Source organism: Dama dama, chromosome 24 (genome assembly GCF_033118175.1).
Source record: "Dama dama isolate Ldn47 chromosome 24, ASM3311817v1, whole genome shotgun sequence".
NCBI lineage: Eukaryota > Metazoa > Chordata > Mammalia > Artiodactyla > Cervidae > Dama > Dama dama.
In genome coordinates, this window is record NC_083704.1 from 10,927,160 (window position 1) to 10,947,598 (window position 20,439).

The 20,439-nt window shown below is 44.0% G+C and overlaps 1 protein-coding gene and 1 pseudogene across 2 annotated transcripts in view; one reads left to right on the forward strand and one right to left on the reverse strand.

Moving 5' to 3' along the window:
• Window positions 1-283: 283 nt before the first annotated feature.
• Window positions 284-1,605, reverse strand: LOC133046219 (tyrosine--tRNA ligase, mitochondrial-like; annotated as a pseudogene).
• A 16,921-nt stretch (window positions 1,606-18,526) lies between these two features.
• TGFBR2 (transforming growth factor beta receptor 2) overlaps window positions 18,527-20,439 on the forward strand; it is an 88,193-nt gene continuing 86,280 nt past the window's right edge. Inside the window, exon 1 of one of the 2 annotated variants that reach the window (XM_061127663.1) lies at window positions 18,527-18,685. In XM_061127663.1, coding sequence (XP_060983646.1) covers window positions 18,592-18,685 — 94 coding nt within the window. In that variant the 5' untranslated portion in view covers window positions 18,527-18,591. The remainder of the gene's footprint in view (window positions 18,686-20,439) is intronic. The other variant, XM_061127662.1, reaches the window with a different exon arrangement.

Consider the following 20,439-nt stretch of genomic DNA (forward strand, 5'->3'; position numbering starts at 1 on the left):
ATGGGAAAGGCAGCATTTAGTTTTTCATGGAAAAACTATTATTGAAAGAGATTAACCCTGGAAATCATGCTTTTCTATTGTAGTCCTCAATGTTCAAGGACTAGGAAGTAAAATAGCACACTATTATACAAACATACCCAACCTATATAAATAATGAAGTAACTCACACTGTCAGGCCTCGAGTATACTCCATACTATTTTGGATTTCCATAAGCCAAGGTATAACTTCCCATGTCTTGAGAATGAATGATGGATAAAAGTGAACCACCAGAAGGATTTTTCATCATAGCTGAAGCCATTGTATCATGTGGAAATTTTTTTTTACCATTTTAAGTAAGGAAAGGCCATTCTTAAGGATACATGGTCCAACAACCAAAACCAACTCTCAGCATTTGTTACTGTGATATACACTGACTCCGCCTCCTGTGACCATCTCATACCCTCATGAATCATCAGAAACGGCATTTGCTTTGCGGCAAATCTGCGACACTCATTCCACAATGAAGAATTCAGAAACTTTCAAAACTCTTTTAACTCTAGGTCAGACATGACTTCCAGTGCATCTATACTGCTAAAGGGCTTGTGTGCACCTTTGAGCAGAGCCCAGAGTCCTTGTCCAAAAACAAGTTTTCTGACTTCTGCGGCAATTTGTCTCTGAGGACCTTGCTTTTTTGGCCCTTTCACATACAGTTGCATTATGTGGTCAACCTCTGCAAGGGTCAAAAAAGTGAAGAGCTTCAGGGACCTACTACCCAATTATGCTGCTGCTTGACAAAAAATTAATACCATTTAAATGGAGATATCTTACCTCTGTTCAGCCAAACAGCATTGCCAGCGGACTTTCCCAGTTTTGCTTCAGTTGTAATTAGAGGAACAGAGATTCCAAATACATCTTCGCCACTCAACTTGCAGATGAACTTGGACCCAGATATGGTCCTTCTCATCTGATCATATCCACCCAGCTAGACCCGACATCCATAATGCAGGAACAGGGAGGAGAAATCAGAGGCCTGGAGCACCTGGTATAAAAACTGCGAACCTCCTGCCTTTGGTGTTCTCGAGGCGAGTCAGCATGCTCCATCTGTCAAGGTGCGTGTTCATGAGGAAGTGGCCACTCCCTGCCGCTAGTAAATCCACCAGGCGCTGCTTCTGGTACTAGGCGGAGTTTTCCAAAACAGCTGCTGGCCACTAGCTTGGAGCCTCTCTGCGTCAAGCGTCGCCTACGTGCTACGTGACGCCCTGCTCGGGTCTCGCGTGAGCTCTGTGGGTCCTCCCACCAGTGTGATCACGTAGTGGCGATCTCGCGGGGCTTGTCGCACTCCCCAAAGCGCCGGTAGGCGCCCGACACTTAGCCAATTGGCCGTGGGGGTCAGGGCCGCAGCGCGTGGGTCGGGGAGAGCCGCCGGCTGGGTCGAGGTCTAAAAGCTGGGGAGTTCTGACTTCCTCCGTCTCTCAGGGGTGAATCCTTTGAACAGACCCAGAGCCTTCGACACCGTCAGCAACCCCTGAGGGCCGGAGTGGGCCTCCTGCAGTCCCCCGGGGGAAGACGCCTAACCCGGCTAGGCTCACAGACTCCGCCTCCAGGACGCAGCACGTGTGCGCCATCTTGGCCACTTCACGAAAGCAATGGTGCCTCATGTGGGTTTAGTTTTTATTTAATTTTTTATGTTTGTTTTAGTTTTTATCTTACATTGGAGTATAGTTGATTTACAGAGTTGTATTAGTTTCAGGCATACAGCAAAGAGAGTCAGTTATACGTTCATATATTGTCCTATTCTTTTTCCAAATTTTTTCCTATTTAGGTTTCAGAATATCAAGTAGAGTTCCCTGAATTATACAGTGGGTCCTTGTTGATTACCTGTATGGTAGTGTGTTAATTCCAAACTCTTAATTTATCCCTCTCCCCAGCATAATGTCATTTTGATGAGAAACAGATAACACCGTGTGTGTGTGTGTGTGTGTGTGTGTGTGTGTGTAGAGACTCTGCAAATTGGCAAATGCTACACCAGTATTAAGGTCTAACTGAAGATTGTATTGTACATTTCATCCAGAGGTAGAATTTTATGTACAGAGTTGTTACTTTTATGTTAAACATTTATGTAGAAGACCTGATTTGAAAACTTACAAAAGTTCAGTGGTAAAACCATAATCTTGTTTTCCTCTAGTTAAAGAAAAATGTCCTAGGGAACATGGGTGTTCCCCTTAAAAGAAGGAAGTATGTTTTCTTGGAGCAGATGGGTGAGATGAAAGAGTGGAGCATAATAAAAGGTGTCTATAAAATCAGTCAAGCAAAACATTAAGTGCTTTGAAAAGAGCTCAAGGTTTTGTCTTTCAGAAGTTTGTTTTGTGTGTGGAGGGAAAATGATAACGGTAAATTTCAAAGGCAGCCTCTCTGAATGACTTCCTGTGAAATCTGTAGAACTGGTAGCATTCAGATAGCCTCTAGGTGAGGAATGAGGACATGGAGCAGATGTTTTAATGTTATTATGACTTGGCGATAAGCATTTGCCTTGGCAACTCTAAACAAGGACCAATGAGTCTATGGTCAACTTCAGGAGGGAGGCAGCCCTTTGAAATGCCTGCAGTTCAAGTGACTAATGCTTTCCCAGTGATTCAGCAGGTTAATAATTAATAACATCTGAGTCTTGTGCAACTGATTACACAAGAGCACTGCAGCCCACTGTGAATTCTTCACCCCTGATATGCTCAGGCTAAGTGTTTTGTTACCAAATACTCCCTGCAGTCGTTCTTAGCCATTAATCTAAAGTTTCTTTGTTTATAGAGTTGCTGTGAACGCACCAATTTATCATTGACAAATATTTGGTTCCTTTGGTTGATGAGACAAGTTGGAAATGAATCAGAACTCCAGGTCTCCCCACCTCCTGGCTACCAGGTAACGCTTCACAATGAAAGGGAATCTCAGGCTGAATTCTGCTATGTGTATGAATATTTGTCAGCAAACTAGCATTGGCTTCTTCTGTAGGAAGGGAAAGACTCAGCTCCCCGTCCTTTTGTATATCCTGAAATTATTTTGCAGGAAATAGCCAGTTCAGGAAAATGTGACTATTTTCTAGCAGTACAATTCAGTTACTCTGAGATTAAGGGTCAGACTCCCAAAAGTGGCTAACACAAGATACTGGGTGAGGCTTAAGGGACAACTCCTTTAAACCAGTCTCCATGTCCCAGCACCAGTGATTTCACCAATGAAAATTCATTTCTCATCTCCTTTTGTCAATTGACCAACCTTCTGGAGTTAGCGATAAAGATGGCTTGGGAATTCCCTGGCGGTCTAGTGGTTAGGATTCTGCACTTCTACTGCTGGAGCTTCTGTTTGATCCCTAGTTGGTGAACAAAGATACCACAAGCTGTGCAGCAAAAACAAACAAACAAAAAAAAAAAACCAGGTTTAATTAATAGGAGAAGTTGCCTAAGTGCATGTGTGCTAAGTTGCTTAAGTCATATCTCACTCTTTGCAACCCTATGGACTGTAGCCCTCCAGCCTCCTCTGTCCATGAGATTTTCCAGGCAAGAATACTGGCGTGGGTTGCCATTTCCTTCTCCAGGGGATTTTCTTGACCCAGGGATCAAACCCACGTCTCATGTCTTCTGCACTGGCAGGCAGGTTCTTTACCAGTAGCGCCACCTGGGAAGCTGCCTATCGGTGCTACTGCACATGTGGGAGACCTGGGTTTGATCCCTGGGATGGGAAGATCCCCTGGTGAAGGGAAAGGCTACCCACTCCATTCTTCTCGCCTGGAGAATTCCATGGACTGTATAATCCATGGGGTCACAAAGAACTGGACCAGACTGAGCGACTTTCACTTTCTTTTCTGAAAGCTACCACTACCCTCCAAATACTTTACCATGCAGTGCTTTTACCAGAAAATCTCAAATATGCATTACATCTAATTAGCACGCATGCATATTTTATGCTCTAAACTGTAAAGTAGCATGCATTTGAAGTACAAATTAAATGATGCAGCTCTTAAAATGGCTATGTATTTCTCTGACCCCAACTAAATAAATCCTCCTTAAGATACTTATATATTTTTTTTGTCATTCAACGTGTACTGTTAAGTGTTGTGAAATGAACAATTAGAACAGTTGGTTATAAACTCATAACTTATGTTTAAGTTTGTAACTTTCAAGTCCTGTAATGTAACTAATAATTATTCAATTGAATGATTTTCAAGTGTGGAAAATGATGTCAAAATGAGAGGAAAGTTATCTAGCATTTCTTAGAAAGTAAATGTAGTCAGCTCTCTGTATCCACAGGTTACAAATCTACGCATTTCAACTAAGCACAGATGAAAAAATCTTGATCAGTTCAGTTCAGTTCAGTCGCTCAGTTGTGTCCGACTCTTTGCAACCCCATGAACTGCAGCATGCCAGGCCTCCCTGTCCATCACCAACTCTCAGAGTTTACTCAAACTCATGTCCATTGAGTCAGTGATGCCATCCATCCATCTCATCCTCTGTCACCTCCTTCTGCCCCTGCCCCCAATCCCTCCCAGTATCAGGGTCTTTTCCAATGAGTCAGCTCTTCGCATGAGGTGGCCAAAGTATTGGAGTTTCAGCTTCAGCATCAGTCCTTCTAATAAACACCCAGGACTGATCTCCTTTAGCATGGACTGGTTGGATCTCCTTGCAGTCCAAGGGACCCTCAGGAGTCTTCTCCAACACCACAGTTCAAAAGCATCAATTCTTCGGCGCTCAGCTTTCTTCACCATCCAACTCTCACATCCATGCATGACCACTGGAAAAACCATAGCCTTGACTAGACGGACCTTTGTTGGGAAAGTAATGTCTCTGCTTTTTAATATGCTGTCTAGGTTGGTCGTAACTTTCCTTCCAAGGAGTAAGCGTCCTTTAATTTCATGGTTGCAATCACCATCTGCAGTGATTTTGGAGCCCCAAAAAATAAAGTCAGCCACTGTTTCCACTGTTTCCCCATCTATTTGCCATGAAGTGATGGGACTGGATGCCATGATCTTAGTTTTCTGAATGTTGAGCTTTAAGCCAACTTTTTCACTCTCCTTCACTTTTATCAAGAGGCTTTTTAGTTCCTCTTCACTTTCTGCCATAAGGGTGGTGTCATCAGCATATCTGAGGTTATTGATATTTCTCCTGGTAATCTTGATTCCAGCTTGTGCTTCTTCCAGCCCAGCATTTCTCATGATGTACTCTGCATATAAGTTAAATAAGCAGGGTGACAATATACAGCCTTGACGGACTCCTTTTCCTATTTCGAACCAGTCTGTTGTTCCATGTCCAGTTCTAACTGTTGCTTCCAAAAAGCTTCATAGATATACAAAATTCCTGAAAGTTTAAAAAGTGAAACTTGAATTTTCCTAATCTACCAGCAACAATTTACATAGCATTTACATTGTATTTACAACCATTTACATAGTATTTACATTGTATTAGGTATTGTAAGTAATTGAAATAAGATTTAAATTATATCTTAAGGGAGCATGTGCATAGGTTATAAGCAAATATTTAGCAGTATTATGTAAGGGTATTGAGCATATGAGGATTTTGTATCTGAGAGGCTCTGGGCACCAATTCTCTGTGGATACCAAAGACTGCTGTATTGTTAGACAAAAAAGATTGTTAGACAGAATTGGTTAACATAATTGTCAAATACATAAATCTTCTCCCCTGGGTGAAATCTATCCTCTTTTGTATTGTTTTCACTCTGGGAAGCATTTCACAGCATTTTAAAAAGGAAGCTTATATTGGTGTTTAGATCTCTTGAGAGGCATTTCTAGTCTCATTTAATCTTCAGGCATCAAGGGCACCATAGGTTCTAGTTCCCAAATGTCACAATGTGCAGAGTCTCAGTTCTTGAGTGTTACATAGTACAGAATTTATCCATTGAACCAGCCTCTCCTTCACAGTATCTATTGAGCAACAAATATGGATCAGGCAAAAGAAGCTAAAGATTTGAAAAACACAGTCCCTGCCTTAAGAATGTCTCAGTCTGGTGGGGAGAGTAGGAGGTGCTGGTGTGGGGGGCAGTAGCTGACAAAGTTGCCGAGAGCCTGGGCTCGGCAGCCCTCTTGCTGGGCTGGAATTCTGGCTCTGTCATTCCTTAGTCTCCCTGTGGTTTAGTATTGCCCCCTGTAAAATGAGTACACATCACATAGTAATGTGTGTAGACAACATGTGTTGGTTATAGTTATTATTGAGTGTAGGGTGCTTGGGGAGCTGCTTCCACAAAAAATCCCTCTGGCTTATCTGAGTCAATTCAGACACGAATTCCTTCCAAACTGAGCTCTTGATTACATTTACTATCTAGGATTTCCTTCCACTCCTGATCGTGACTCTAGTAAGAGTTGTTATTTCACACTGCTTTCCCTGACAAGAGTCTTATGCCCTCAGATGCATCTTTCAGTCATCCCAGTCACTAATTTGAAAATCTTATATAATTGTCTTTGATCATCTCCCTCCCCGTTCAAAATCTTCCCTTGGCGATGGCCAAGGGATGATGGTCTCTGTTTTGCTTCAACCACTATGTGCTTGACACGGTGCCCGGAAGTTGTCTTGCTGGGGGTGGATGCCCTTGGGGCCTGATCTGTTCTGTGTCCCCCTTATCCTCACACAGGAGTCTTCATGTGGCAGGCACCCTGTTACAAGTTATCATGCTTGTATCAAAAGCTAGTGTGCCATTCAGAAGCCATTTTTTTTTTGTCCCCCAGTTTGTATTGGGGCCAGGCCTTTTACAGAGTCAAAAATTTCCATTTTCTGAGAATGCAGCCAAGGGGTGAGTCTGAGAGAGGCTCCCAGGACATACCAGAACCCAGTCTTAGCCTACCACCATAGAATGAGGTCTCTGTTACAAGTTATCTGTTACAAATTTGTCAGCAAGGACAAACTTTGTCAGTACTTCAAGTGAAGAAACTTGAAAACGTAAATGAGATATGAGCTTTTAGATAAACTCTATTAAGAATAATTATACTTTAGAAATGTGTGTCTAAAATAGTCTCTCCAGATTTTGGTAACCTGAATTTCTAGGATTGTGCTAAATTAAGTGATGGAAGTTTATTGAATAGCTAGGTCATTTCCATATAAAATAAGATTCTGAAACATTCATTTCTGAGCACTAACTTCCTCTTACAGAGAAACTAGAGATTTTGGACTATTAATGAATAATGTTTGATGCCATCCTGAGATGTTCTCCAGAATTTTTTAAAGACATTATCACTGGTATTTATGTTCACCAATCTATAGAATGCTAATATAAAGGTCCGTTCTTGGTTGCTTAAGGAAAGCAGGATGTGTGTTTTCAGTAAAGAAGGTATGAAGAATGAAATTACATTTTATGAAGGGAAAAGGAAGTAGGTCTGACTTACGGGTGGCTGTTTCAGGATGGGAGAGCAAAGTAACGGGTGCAGAAAGTGATAAGATTTTATGGAAAGTGGACCCCAAGGCAAGGGTTTTGCGCATAAATACAAGTTTTCTTGAGATGTTGAACTGCCTTTGATAATGGTTTTTAAGTTTCTTTACCTCTGAAGTGATCTGTTCTATGTTTACCTTTGAAATCTTCTTTGTGACTTTGGCTAAGCGGATATATAGTTTCACAGTGATCTATATGATTCTATCTGACTGAGTGTTATAAACCCTTTTGCTATTTATTGACAAAACTTCCTAAATAACTTGACTTCTAGCTGACTTTGGGATGCTTCAGAGGGCCCCTGAGACATCCCAAAGAACTGTTAAACTACCTGGGTTCATTGGACACGTTAAATTAAATGGGAAATACTGTTTTTTTAGTATATGTGCTGCCGAAGCGAGCACGGGAAGTACTGTTGAAGGGGTGATAAATCTTCTCAGGTTATACTGTATGGTTGATGTTACTAATACAGATACTCTGAAATTATGTGGAATTCATATAGCTCTTATGTGCCCTGATAAAATGTGGTCAATTAGAATTCTAGTTATCATATTAAAATGTTACATATCACAGCAATGACCAGGCTACTTGGGCAATTGCGATTTAATCAGATTTTAAACTTGTCTTATATGGTTTCACTCTGATGCCTTTGCAAGAATACTGCTACTTCAAGATTTATGGAAAAGACTTTCCTGAGATTAACCGATAAACAAATTTTGCTTGTTTGTTATCTGGTAAACTGGTAACAGACTGTAATTTAGTCTACTCTCTATGGCGACCCCATGGACTATACAGTCAATGGAATTCTCCAGGCCAGAATACTGGAGTGGGTAGCTTTTCCCTTCTCCAGGGGATCTTCCCAACCCAAGGATCGAACCCAGGTCTCCTGCATTGCAAGCAGATTCTTCACCAGCTGAGACACAAGGGAAGCTCAAGAATACTGGAGTGGGTAGCCTATCCCTTCTCCAGAGGATCTTCCTGACACAGCTGAGGAAGATCTTCCTTCCTACCAGCTGAGCTATGAGGGAAGCCCTATATGGTTTCACTCTGATGCCTTTGCAAGAATACTGCTACTTCAAGATTTATGGAAAAGACTTTTCTGAGATTAACCGATAAACAAATTTTGCTTGCTTGTTATCTGGTAAACTGGTAACAGACTGTAATTTAGTCTACTCTCTATGTTAAGAGAACAAAGTTTTCTTAGAATGCAGCTTTCAATAACAGATTATGAATTTCTTTGCCTTTAAGTGACTTATATTTGTTTTTTAAATCTTTTGTTACTTTGGTAAAGTAAAGAAGCATTATTTAAGATTATGGTACATGTAGACAAAGCTCATTCTACTTCTACAAAAAATAAGCCCTAACGGTTAAACTTTTGCTATCCTGATATCCTTAAAATCATGGCAACGGTTTACTCCTAAATGGGGGAATTAAAAATGGGTGAACAATAGCTGTAAATCAAAGAGTCAGGGCTATGGGAAATCCAAGACAGCCACTTGGCTTTTTTCGGCTCCCTGACAAACCTCATTTTTATTTGATGGGTTAAAGCCTTCCCTGGCTATAGGGTTAATGCCCTCATAATGAAAAAAATCATGTTTCACTGAATATTAAGTTTTGTTCATTGTTAAACTAAGTTTCTAGTTTTGTTAATTGAGGTCTAGTGTTTACTAAGACTAGCTTCTGAGATAGTTACCAATCTTCAGATAAAGATCAGATGCTCCATAATGTACAACCAGGAGATTAACACCAGGCTATAGGCATTTAACAAGTGAAGTCAGATGACCTGGGGTATACTGGACTCTACCTAAGAAGGTCCTTGACTTAAATTCTTGCTTATGACCTTCCTAATAACTGCTTGCTATACTATTTTCTATGTCATTTGTTTGAGAAGATTGTTTCTTACGTTACCAAATGTGTGACTGAGCCTGTGATAAAAGGCTGACATGCAGTTCCATATGCGATCAATGATTGTGATAATATAACTCTAGATATGGGAAGAAGCAACAAGAGGGAATATTTTCCTGGACCAAGAGGCTAGTAACACAGCGATGGTCCAGAGACTTTTGCTACTCGCAATGCTTGGTCCAATAACAGCATAGTGAATGGCCCTCAATGGGATCTTCATTAAACCTGGGAATGAGCCTTCCCAGCCCTTCGGGACACAATGGCCATGAAATGCCCCCAAAGCACAGTCAAATATGTGGCTATGAAGGGACCCTGCTCACAGGAAGTCGGCACTTGCCAGCTGCCTCTACAAAGATTACATCATGACCACTGCAAGCTGCTGACCTTCAGCACCCCCTGAAAGGAGCTCAGGGTGGAGATCAGAAATAAGGCACCCTGTGCTCTGGGAAAAACCCAGAAGAACCAGCCTTCGGATAGTCAGATGTTTTCAGGTAAAGATTTTATGAGCCCAAATTCTTACATCTGCTCGTACCTAGAGAAACACTAATGTCACGAGCCAATGTCTGATCCTGGTTCTCCTGGCTAGCCCCTGAGCAGCTTTTCTGTTTCTATTCATCTTTGGGCCATGTACCTTTAACTTTCTTGTCAAGTTTGTTTCTTCTAGAATACAACACATCTCCAAGTGATAGTTTGACAAGAATATTTCCTGGCCAACACCCAGACAATGCTGAAACAAGCCACCCTATCATTCCATGGGCTCTCATCTCCCTCCGTAAATGCATCCTGACAGAGAACAGGCAAAGGGAACCCAGAGCCCCACGACACCCTGTACAGCCTGAAGAAGCCAGAGTGGTCTTCGCTCCTTTTCCTTTGAGACTGGGTTCCCAAATGCCGGAGAAGGGAAATATTTAGATAGTTAGACATGAGCAGGGTATCAAAAGGGGCCAAAGAATTGGAATGTGGTGACCCAAGGACGAAAGAGCAGATTGAACCAAGGAGCGTCTTGGAAAAACCAGACCCTTAACGTCCTTCCCTTCCCCATGTTGTAACTATTAATGGAACAGTGTAACCTGTCTCCCCTCCTACCCCATAGGGAGGAATATTTGCCCTACTCTTCCCCCACCCAGTATACGTGCCTCATCCCATCAGCAAATGACCCTCAAGACCCCTACCCCACTCCTTGTACCTTGTGTATAAAAGTGGACTAAGGATCCCCATTCAACATCGGTCATCCCTTGAGCTGGCCTGCTGTTCTAACAGCATCTCCCACTCTAATAAACGTTATTTCCCTCTCATTCAGTCTCATGTCTGGAAATTCTTTTCCAACCCACGCCTGGACCATGACACCTAATACTTATTTTTATTGTCTGCTCCGGGTCTCAGTTGTGGCATGTGGGATCTTTTTTAGTTGTGGCATGTGAAATCTTTTATCTAGGGCATGTGGGATCCAGCTCTCCAACCAGAGATAAAACCTGGGTCCCCTGCATTGGGAGCACAGAGTCCTAGCCACTGGACCATTAGGGAAGTCCCCCCTTTGGGGTTTTGAAATGCTTTATTAATGTGTGAAAATGGAGGACTGCTAAAACAGAACTCTCAAAATTTTGGTACATTCACATGTCTGCAACATATAATAAACATACAAATACATATTCATATGTATTTATGAGAACAAATAAATATAATTGTGTAATTCACAAGATAATTGGAGAAATTCTACAGTTCTTAATTCATAGTTGATGTGATTCGTATTTGGTACACAGATTAATAGCCATATGGTGACTAGAGCATCTTCCTCTTTCCTTATGATCAGTGAACTTCTCTGTATTAGGAATGATTTTGTCTGGAACTAACGACTTATACAATATCAGTTTATTATGTCTCATGATTCTGCCATCTGGATTGAACTCACTGAGCCTATTCCCTCTGCATTTTCTGGGCTAGAATGTTCAAAATAGCTTTATTACTCACATGTCTGGTGCTCCAGCTGGGGTGCTGGGGTAGCTGGTGCTTGGCTTGGGGCCTCTTTCTCCATGTGGTCTCACGTGACTAGCTTGGGCTTCCTCAGAGCATGACAGTCTCTGGGTATGTAGACTTCTTACCTGGTAACTCATTTCTGAGAGAGGAAGTCCCTCTTTGAGACTAGTCCTTGAACTGGTGCTATGTCATTTCCATCATATTCTGTTGGTGAAAGTAAGATACAAAACCAGCCCTTTAAAGGAGAGGGAAAATAGATTATAGACCCCATCTCACCTCTGGATACAGGAAGCAACGTGTGAGTCCAGTGAGGGGAGGAAGGGATCACAGCCAATTTTGAGGGCTTGGCTACTCAGTCAGGTAACATCCATATGGAGGTAGCTGCTGTATTGATTCACTGGTTCTACTGTGATACCTTTGGCGTCCCTCTCATTGTTGAAAGGTCATTGCAACATCTCTGTGTCAGTCTCTGCTCATCATGTCCAAAGGTAGGAAACGGAAGTGCTGAGGGGCATGATGGCTTTCCCTGGGCACTTGTTTGTGGTCACATAAAGAAAAAGTCTTTCTCACAAGCCCTGATCAGATTTCTTCTTTATGTCTTTGTGCAAAATTGGATCATAGATCTACTGTTAAAAAGGATGAGTCCTTTCCCTGAGTTGTAGTTAAAAGTCACATCCTAATCAAAATTGGATTTCTGAGAGCAGCATGGGAAGGGGAGAATAGATTTTGTACGAGCAAGTAACAATGTTGGCCACATTCTGTAACAGCTTAAATACAGCTTATATACTACAACCAACATTGTAGAACAATATGATTGTATATAACTTCAGATAACACTGTAATATTCACATTAGATATCTACCATCCACCATCCACATAACAAGCCGCAGACCAGTGTTTGACTTTAAGAACTCTTTGCCTCCAGTGAGAAGAGCCACACAGATCCAAGGCAAAGAGCATGAGTTGAGGGAGGTATGCAGAATTGGGGCCCAAACATTCCATCTAAAAGCCCCTCACATTTACAATCTAGGCATTCTGAAACCTTTGTCTGTCGTTATGCACTCCAAGGCCACACATCTTGTCTTGATGCTGCCATTCTATGTACCTGTAACATCTTTCCTCATGCCTTCACCTAACCATCCTTCAATATTCAGCTCAAAAGGCTTTTCTTCCCCTGGGCCTTCTCTTATTCTTAAGCTAGATTAATGGCCTCTGTTGCCTGTCTACTCCCATGGTACTCGGAGCTCATCACCACTGTGCTAATCATGTTATCAGATTTATTAATATCATGTATTTACTTATATATGTTTCACATTAGATCGTAAAGACAGCCTAATGCCCTTCAACTGAAGCTAGGATTACATTTCATATCTTCAGTGCTTAAAGAGTATTTGGGTTCCAGGAAGGAATCAAATGCTGGTTGAGTAAATGGATGGACAGTAGGCTGAAATTCTATCCTGAAGGCAAGAGGAAGCCACTGGATAATTTTAAATGTGATTGTTATTGTAATTTTGGTGGGGAACATTTTGGTAGCAGTGAAGAATGCAGTAGAATGGGTGAGATTGAAGAGGTGAAAAGATGAGGAAACTGACGTAAGACTCTATGAAGTAATGAGAGAACTAAAGTAATGCCACTGTTGAGGATGAGAGCAGAACAGACTCAATATTTAGAAAATAAAAAGATAGATCCTAATTCCCAGTTGGTTCTGGGAGGTAGTATAGAGGCAAACTCTAAGCTGATTTTTATGTTTCTGGCTTGGGTTACCCATTAAAGATTGAACCTTTTCTTCATATTGGAAGTGTACCACAGGGCAGATATTCTGGAGTCCAATTTTAGAATAATGAGCATGCGGTACCAGTGGAACACCCATGAAGAGAGTCGAGTAGGCAGTTGGAATAATTGTAGCTTAAGTGAGAAACCAGAGCTTGATAATTAGATTTGGAAATCAAAGATTAGTAAAGTCAGAGAAATAGCTGTGTTCCACAGAAGGAACGAGAGAAGGGACAGAGCACAGACATAGTAAGAACCAGCACTGACCAATGATGGCTGGATGAAAACAAACCTGTGAAGATAAGAGAAGGAGCAGCTGGAGAAGCAGGCGGAAAGTGGGGTGGACTAGTTTGTTAGGGCTGCCATAGCAAAATACCACAGCCTCAATGGCTTACCCAACAGAAATCTGTTTCTCGCAGTTCGCGAGGCTGGAAGTCCAGAGTCAGGGTGTTGGCAGGTTTGGTTTCCGCTGAGGCCTGTCTTCTTGGCTCCCAGGCCGCCGCCTCCTCGCTGTAAGTGCAGTGCACATGGCTTTTTCTGTGTGTATTCACAGCAGCATCCCTGGTGTCTCTTCCGCTACTTGTGAGGACATTAGTCATGGGGCTCAGGATCCTACCTTCAGATCCAGTCACGTTGTAGGGTAGGGCTTCACCCTGTGAATGTTGGGGATACAGTTCAGTCAGTACCAAGGGAATACAGTAGCAACGCAGCAGTCAAAGGAAGGAGGTGATGTGCAAGTACCTACAGCATTAGACAGGATTCCGACTGAATTGTGCCTACTGGGCGTATTGGTTGCAGACCAAGGTGTGAGCCGAACAAAAGGACTTTCCACCGGACAGGGGGCTGCAGTGGCTGATTAATGAGTAAGAGACGAGGAAGCAACAGCAAAGGGTGGCACTGACCATTCCAGAGTCTTCTCAGAATAAAGGGTGCTGATAGATCAACCACCTGATCAGCTTACCCTAGAGTGGAGACTCCAGAGCTGGACAGGCCTCTTTCGCAGCCAGACTCTGATCCTTACTACTCTGCAACCTTGGCCAAATACAGTCTTTCTGAACCTCAGTTGCTTATGTGTGCTTACCTGCACGGTGAAAAGTAGAGTAATACTGTAAGGACGTGCTCCAGAAGTTAAGGGATTATCTTTGGGTGACAGGGTTAAGGATCTTTTTCATTTTCCGCCTTTTAACTTCTCTGTATTTGAGAATTTTTCTACCTAAAATGAACATATATTACTTTTGTGATTTTAAAAGGTTTTGTTGTCTCCAAAAGAAGCTGTTCATGCTCTCTGTAAACGTGGCAGAATTGCAGTTTCTTTGACTATCTGGAGAACTGCAAACAAGGAAATGAAAATGGAGTGGAGAAAGATGCTCATTTTTCTCCTTAGTGAAGACAAATGTACATTGAATACTGTAGGGCACAGAGTTGGGTTCACAGCTGAGAAAAATCTGTGCTTTCAAAGATTTTATAATTGGTGGGTTAGAATTCCTCCAAATAAATGAATATGCTCCATGTCAAAATGGAACAAAACATTTTAAAAATAGGTGGTTGTAGTTTAGTCACTCAGTCGTGTCCGACTCTTTTTGAGACCCCATGGACTGTAGCCTGCCAGGCTCCTCTGTCCTCGGGATTTCCCAGGGTAGAATAGTAGAGTGGGTTGCCATTTCCTCTTCCAGGGGATCTTCCCAACCGAAGGATCGAACCAAGTCTCCTGCACTGGGAGACGAACTTTTTACCACTGAGCCACCAGGGAAGCCTGATAGGTTAAATAAACTAAATGCTCCTAGGGTTCTCCCTGGGGGAGGAGGGATGGCATTAGGCTGGAGGAATCACAAAATGTTTCCTGCAGGAGGTAGCATCCTGGATGGCTGGGTGTCCCTCACACATTCACTGCTGTCTCAGTGCTATTGGTCAGCTTCACAGTGGAAGGAAAATTGGTCCAGAGGTAAGAGCTGAGGATGCAGAATGGCCAAGGTACATGGAGAGGAATTTCCCTGACCACTGCTTTAGTTCCAGTAACCTCGACAGCTGCATGTCAGAAAGTTGAGGGGAGTGGAAAGTTCTTGCCTCATCACAGCTGAGAGATGCAAGACTCACAGTAACCACATTTTGATCCAGTCCAGTTGTTTTCTCTGTGTATGTTCAGAGTTTGTAAAGCTGGAAAAACAAAGATACACAAGCTGTGTAACTTTTGTTCAAGTTGGTTTTCATTGTTTTTCAATTTTATCAGAACATAAAAATTACCCTCCTTGTTTTCCTTTTTTTAACATAGTTACTCCAGCCTTTTATTTATTTATTTGTTTACTTGGCTGTGCTGGTCTTAGTTGCTGTGTGTGCGATCTAGCTTCCTGACCGGGGGTTGAGCCTGGGCCCCCTGTATTGAGAGCTTGGAGTCTTAGCCACTAGACAACCAGAGAAGACTCCCCTCCTTGTTTTTCAAGCCTGGAGTCACACTTTTAGTTTTTGTTTCCATCTGTAAAAGGTCTAATTTTTGCAACTGGATCTTAACTGCTTGTGTGAATGCGCAGTAGATGACATAAAGTTAAATATGCAACTATGTGTGAGGACCTCGGCTTAAGGCTATCAGACTGTTCTTACAGTGAAAATCCCCAAAGGAAGGTCATATTGACAGATTTGTAAGATTGTCAAATTGCAGTATACGTGAGTTTACATGACTGATTTCACCTCAGTGGTTTCTCAAAGATGAGTCTGCACTTGGCAATGCTGAATTCAGACTCTCAATTTCACAGGGGATTGAGGATTATATCAGAAATGTTAAAGGCAAACAAAATTAAAATCAGTATTAATCATATACAGTGACAGAGATCACCAGTTAAATATCCCATCCTGGATTCAAATACCTTAAACCTCTAAGAATGTAGAATATCTGTTCATTGCATGCAATAATTATAGAAAAGAAGGCCTTTGAAATTGATTGGACATTTATTTTGCCTCACTGTGTTTCTGGGAGTCAGGAAGTGAGTGTATGTATACTGGCCAGAGGAACTTGGGTGAGTTTAGAAAAAAAGAAAAAAACAAAACCACATACTTCTCCATTTGTAAGAAAAGGAAGTAGTATGACATCATCCTCAGCTAAAATCTAGCTTGTTTATATCTCAGTTTGTTAGGTAATAGAATGCCTTGTCCCAAGTGATTAAATAGTTAGGATGATTAAGTACAGTTTTCTGTACTCAATGATTACCTCATTCATTTATTCACATAACAAATGTCTCTTAAACAACTATTCTGTGCTAGGTCCTGAGGATACAATAGTGAGTGGAGGAAAAGATACATAATTCCTGTCCTTGCGAAATTTGGACTTAAATTGGGAGAGTGGAAAGGAAAAAAAATGACATAAATTATTATAAAACTGCAGGTGTAGTAAGTGCTAAAAAGGAGAGGCCTACAGTGCCAAGTGAATCTATAATAAAAGGGAGGGCGGGGAAAGCTTGCCCATCAAGGAAGTCAGGATTCACCCAGGAAGACCAGGAGCAGGCTGGGTGGAAGGGAGGAGAGAGGAAGCAGAAGAAGGGGCGTGCACATCCCTCTGGTGGAGCAGGGAGGAACACACACTGGGCAAGTTCTAGGAATTTAGAGATGCTCTCAGTGGAAGAGGAGAAACCAGGGAAGGTCACTAGAAAGGAAGGGGCTCCGGGGCACCTTAAAGGATCTTGTTCCTATCCTCTAGCTCAAGAGCTGCGGGAGGTCTTCAAATGACTTTAATAGAAGAGTTGGTACAATCAGGTTTGCCCTTTGGAAAATTGACTTTCACTCTAATTTGAGAAATGGAGTGAAAAGGCCCAGAATGGCCCTGACTGGGGATGCATGGGTAGGAAACTCCGACTCAAGGGATGGTGGTGGCCTGGGTGGCGACTGTGAAGGAAACAGGAGAAACGGATTTTGAACTCAACTTTCCCCCATTACTCAAGGGGCTTTGGCAAGGCTGTTGGTGGGAAGGAAGATGCCCAGCCCTGCTGATTTCATCCCACTTCCTGCATCCTAAATTCTAGAGCTAGGAAGTGGTCTTTTCCAGAAGATGCATGCAGAAGCAGCTTCCATGCTGGGTGGAGCAGTGGTGACAAGACTTAAGTTTGTTCCAGGATCACGCAAAAGAACTCTGAGATTGACAGGGAAGATGGCAGGGTTGGGTTTCCAGGGAGAGCTAGTTGCCTTTATTCCCAGTAAGGCTGGCCGCCTGCCTCTGCAAACAAGCTTTCTGTCAGATAAAAGCGTTTTATTGTGTAACCTGCTGGAAGATCTCCTGACCAGAGGGCTGTACTGAATCTAACTCTTTCAGGGCTAGAAGTAGGGTGAGCATATGAGTCATAATCTAACCAGGACACATGGGAAATAGAAGGGGGGGCTGTTAATAATTCAACTTTGAAGCAAATATACACCAGGGGTGTTTGGGGGCAAACCTGGTCACCTGACCGAGATGGGGAAGTTGGAAGTTCATCCTGTTCCGCTCTCACCCATGTCCCCTTCTGCAGGGAAGGGCCCAGGGTCCTGTCCTATCACAGACAGAGCTGGAAGGCAAGCCTGGGCACTTAGCTGACCCCAGGCCACTTTTACTCTCACACTTTCTGCCTTACCCCATACATTCTGAAGATAACATTTCCCGTTACAATTATCACTCTGTGGTGGTTTGTATTAGTAATCGCTCACTGAGTCACTCCCAGAAACAGGCTATTCCAACAGAGAGGCATCACCCAAGAGCTCATCAGAAACACTGCCTCTTAAGACAGGCTGAAGCAGAAGCCGCCTTTTAACACGATTTTCAGGGGGTCCGTGGGCACATTGGAGTTTTCCACCTGCAGTAAGATAAACGTTTTACAATGTGATGGTGTAGGCAAACACAATTAATTGAAACAAAAGTCTAATGAGGAAATACTACTTTATTGGGGGGGAAAAACTGTGCTAACTCGGATTTCAGCATCTACTCTTGGGTAGCCACTTGAAGTTTGAAAACCCCGCTCTGAGGCACTTAGGAGCAGCCCGAAGAGGGTTGTAGGGAAGTGGGAGGATGCTGGTTGGGGGTGCCCTGGAGAGTGCACATACACCCTGCGTTCAGTGACTTTCTGGAAGTTGTGCACTTATTGCTCAGCAGTCCTCGGAGTGGGGAACGTGGAGGGCAGCGAGGGGCCGCTGAAAGTTTGCCAAAGCCCGGGAGGGGCCGGTCCCGGGGCCGTGATTGGCAGCTGCGAGGGAGGGCGAGGGCCGGAGCCGAGCCGGGGAGCAGGCTCCGGGCGGCGAGAGGTCCTGCCCAGCTGTTGGCGAGGAGTTTCCTGTTTCCCCCGCGGCGCCCGGGCGAAGTCGTGAGTCACTCGCACGCCGGGCCCGACGACACTCCGCGCGCGCGGCCGGGCCGGCCTCCAGCTCCGCTCCCCTCGGCCGCCGGGGCCCCCGGCGCCTCGCCCGCCGCCACCCTCCCCGCGGCCCGCGGCGCCACATCTGGCCGCACCGCCGCTGGGCGCCCGGCGCGGGGCCGGAGGGCGCGGAGGCGCGGCGTACGCGCTCGGGCCGGTCTATGAGGAGCGGCGGGGGCTGCCATGGGCCGGGGGCTGCTCGGGGGCCTGTGGCCGCTGCACGTCGTCCTGTGGACGCGCATCGCCAGCACGATCCCGCCGCACGTTCCCAAGTCGGGTGAGTGGCTCCCCTCCTGGGCTTGGCGCCGGGGTCCCCGGGTCCCCGCCGGGCTGCGCTTGACAGTCGGCCTGGGAGGCGGGCGGAAGCCGGGACGTGGCCTGGGTCCCTGTGCCCCGGTGCCTTGTGCTGGGACGGGTGGGCTTTTCTTTCCAAAGGCCAGGAAAGTAGCTTCGGCTGGGGGCGCGCGGGGCGCCCAGTCCCCTTTGTGCGGGCAGGAAGGGCGCTACGTCCCGGGCCGCCCCCACCCCCGGAAAGGGAAGTTTGAGAAGTTGGTGATCGGCGGAGGCAGGACGCGGCGGGCCTCGGAGTGAGCGGCGGGCACACCTGGTCCGGGCCTGGGATGGCCCAGCGCCCAGAAAGGGCAGGGACCCCCATTCTCTGCCCCTTCCCAGGGTCACATGCCCCCGGACCGGGCTTCTTGGCCCGGAGTAACTTTAGCAAAGTTTCGAGGAAGAGAACGATTGCCAAAGGAAAGTTGTCTGGTTCCACTTGGGGTAGGCATGGATGAGGCCAGAGGGGGGCTTGTCAGGTGGAAGGCGGAGTGTTTACTGAGTGCCTGCTAGGTGCTGGGTGCCTGAGACGTTGCCTGGAGCAGGACAGCCCCGCCTTCCGGGCTTGAAAGCTCTCTGCAGTGGTTTGGTGGAAACAGAGGAGTTAAAGTCTTACATCCCCCTGCCCACCTGATTTTGATGTCTAGAGGGTTTTGAGGGGAGAAAAATGCAGAAATTGCCCTCTTAAGGATTTGTTATGGAAAGTGTCCAACCCCTGAGACCTAGACAGTTAAAAATTTTGCAACCCTTAGCTACAGAACTGAGTATATGCATCTGGGATCTGGTAACAGACCCAGAGTCTTTGCACCTTCATGGGCCTCAGTCTCCTCATCTGTGAAAGGACGTGGTTAGGTTTGGATCATTTTGGTTCCCTTCATCTTTATCATCTTATGTCTCTCTCCTTTTGATGACTTGGAGATGCCCTTCATGGATTAGGGATGAAATGTAGAGGATCAGACAGACAGCCCCCTTCACTCTTGAGGACACATTCTGTTTACCAAGGGCCAGAGGCAGACCACTTTTGGTTTTGTCTGGAAGAAATGTGGAGGAGTCTCTACTCAGGACATTCCATAGTACTTGAAGTGGATTGACAACTTTTAACAACTATGTTTTATGCTGAAGGTGACATGGAGATGGGAGTTTTTAATAGAATGAGCAAGAAGCAGTGTTGTAAACAAAAAGATTCTAACACAAATTTGAGTTCTACAGTTTGCTAACATTCCACTCTTTGATTCGTGGATGCTTTCTTACACTGCAGTACCAGAATGTTTGACTCTCTGATATACCCCAGACTCTTAAAACACCACGTGACATTTTGCTGCTATTTTAAATGGTACCCTTAGTTTTCAGTTTGCATTAAAAATCATTAAAACTTTTGTTTCAGTTTATGAAAGAAGGAAATTAGTGGGCCCTGATTCTGTTCGGATTTGTTTACAAGGATCAGATTTATGATTTGCAAATTCCAGACTCAGTAGTTCATGAGTCAGTCTCAGTTCATCTACATACACACTTTTAAACAATTAGCTTCAAAGCCAACTGGCTTTTTATTTGGGCTTTTAAACAGTATTATCAAACCCACAGATTTCATATTTTTATGGAATTAAAGCCACAAAATGGCTTAACCCTTGTAATTGGTATTCATTTGAAGTTACATTTTTGAAGATAGTTAAAGGTCAAAGGTAGCTGTAATCAAGATAGGAA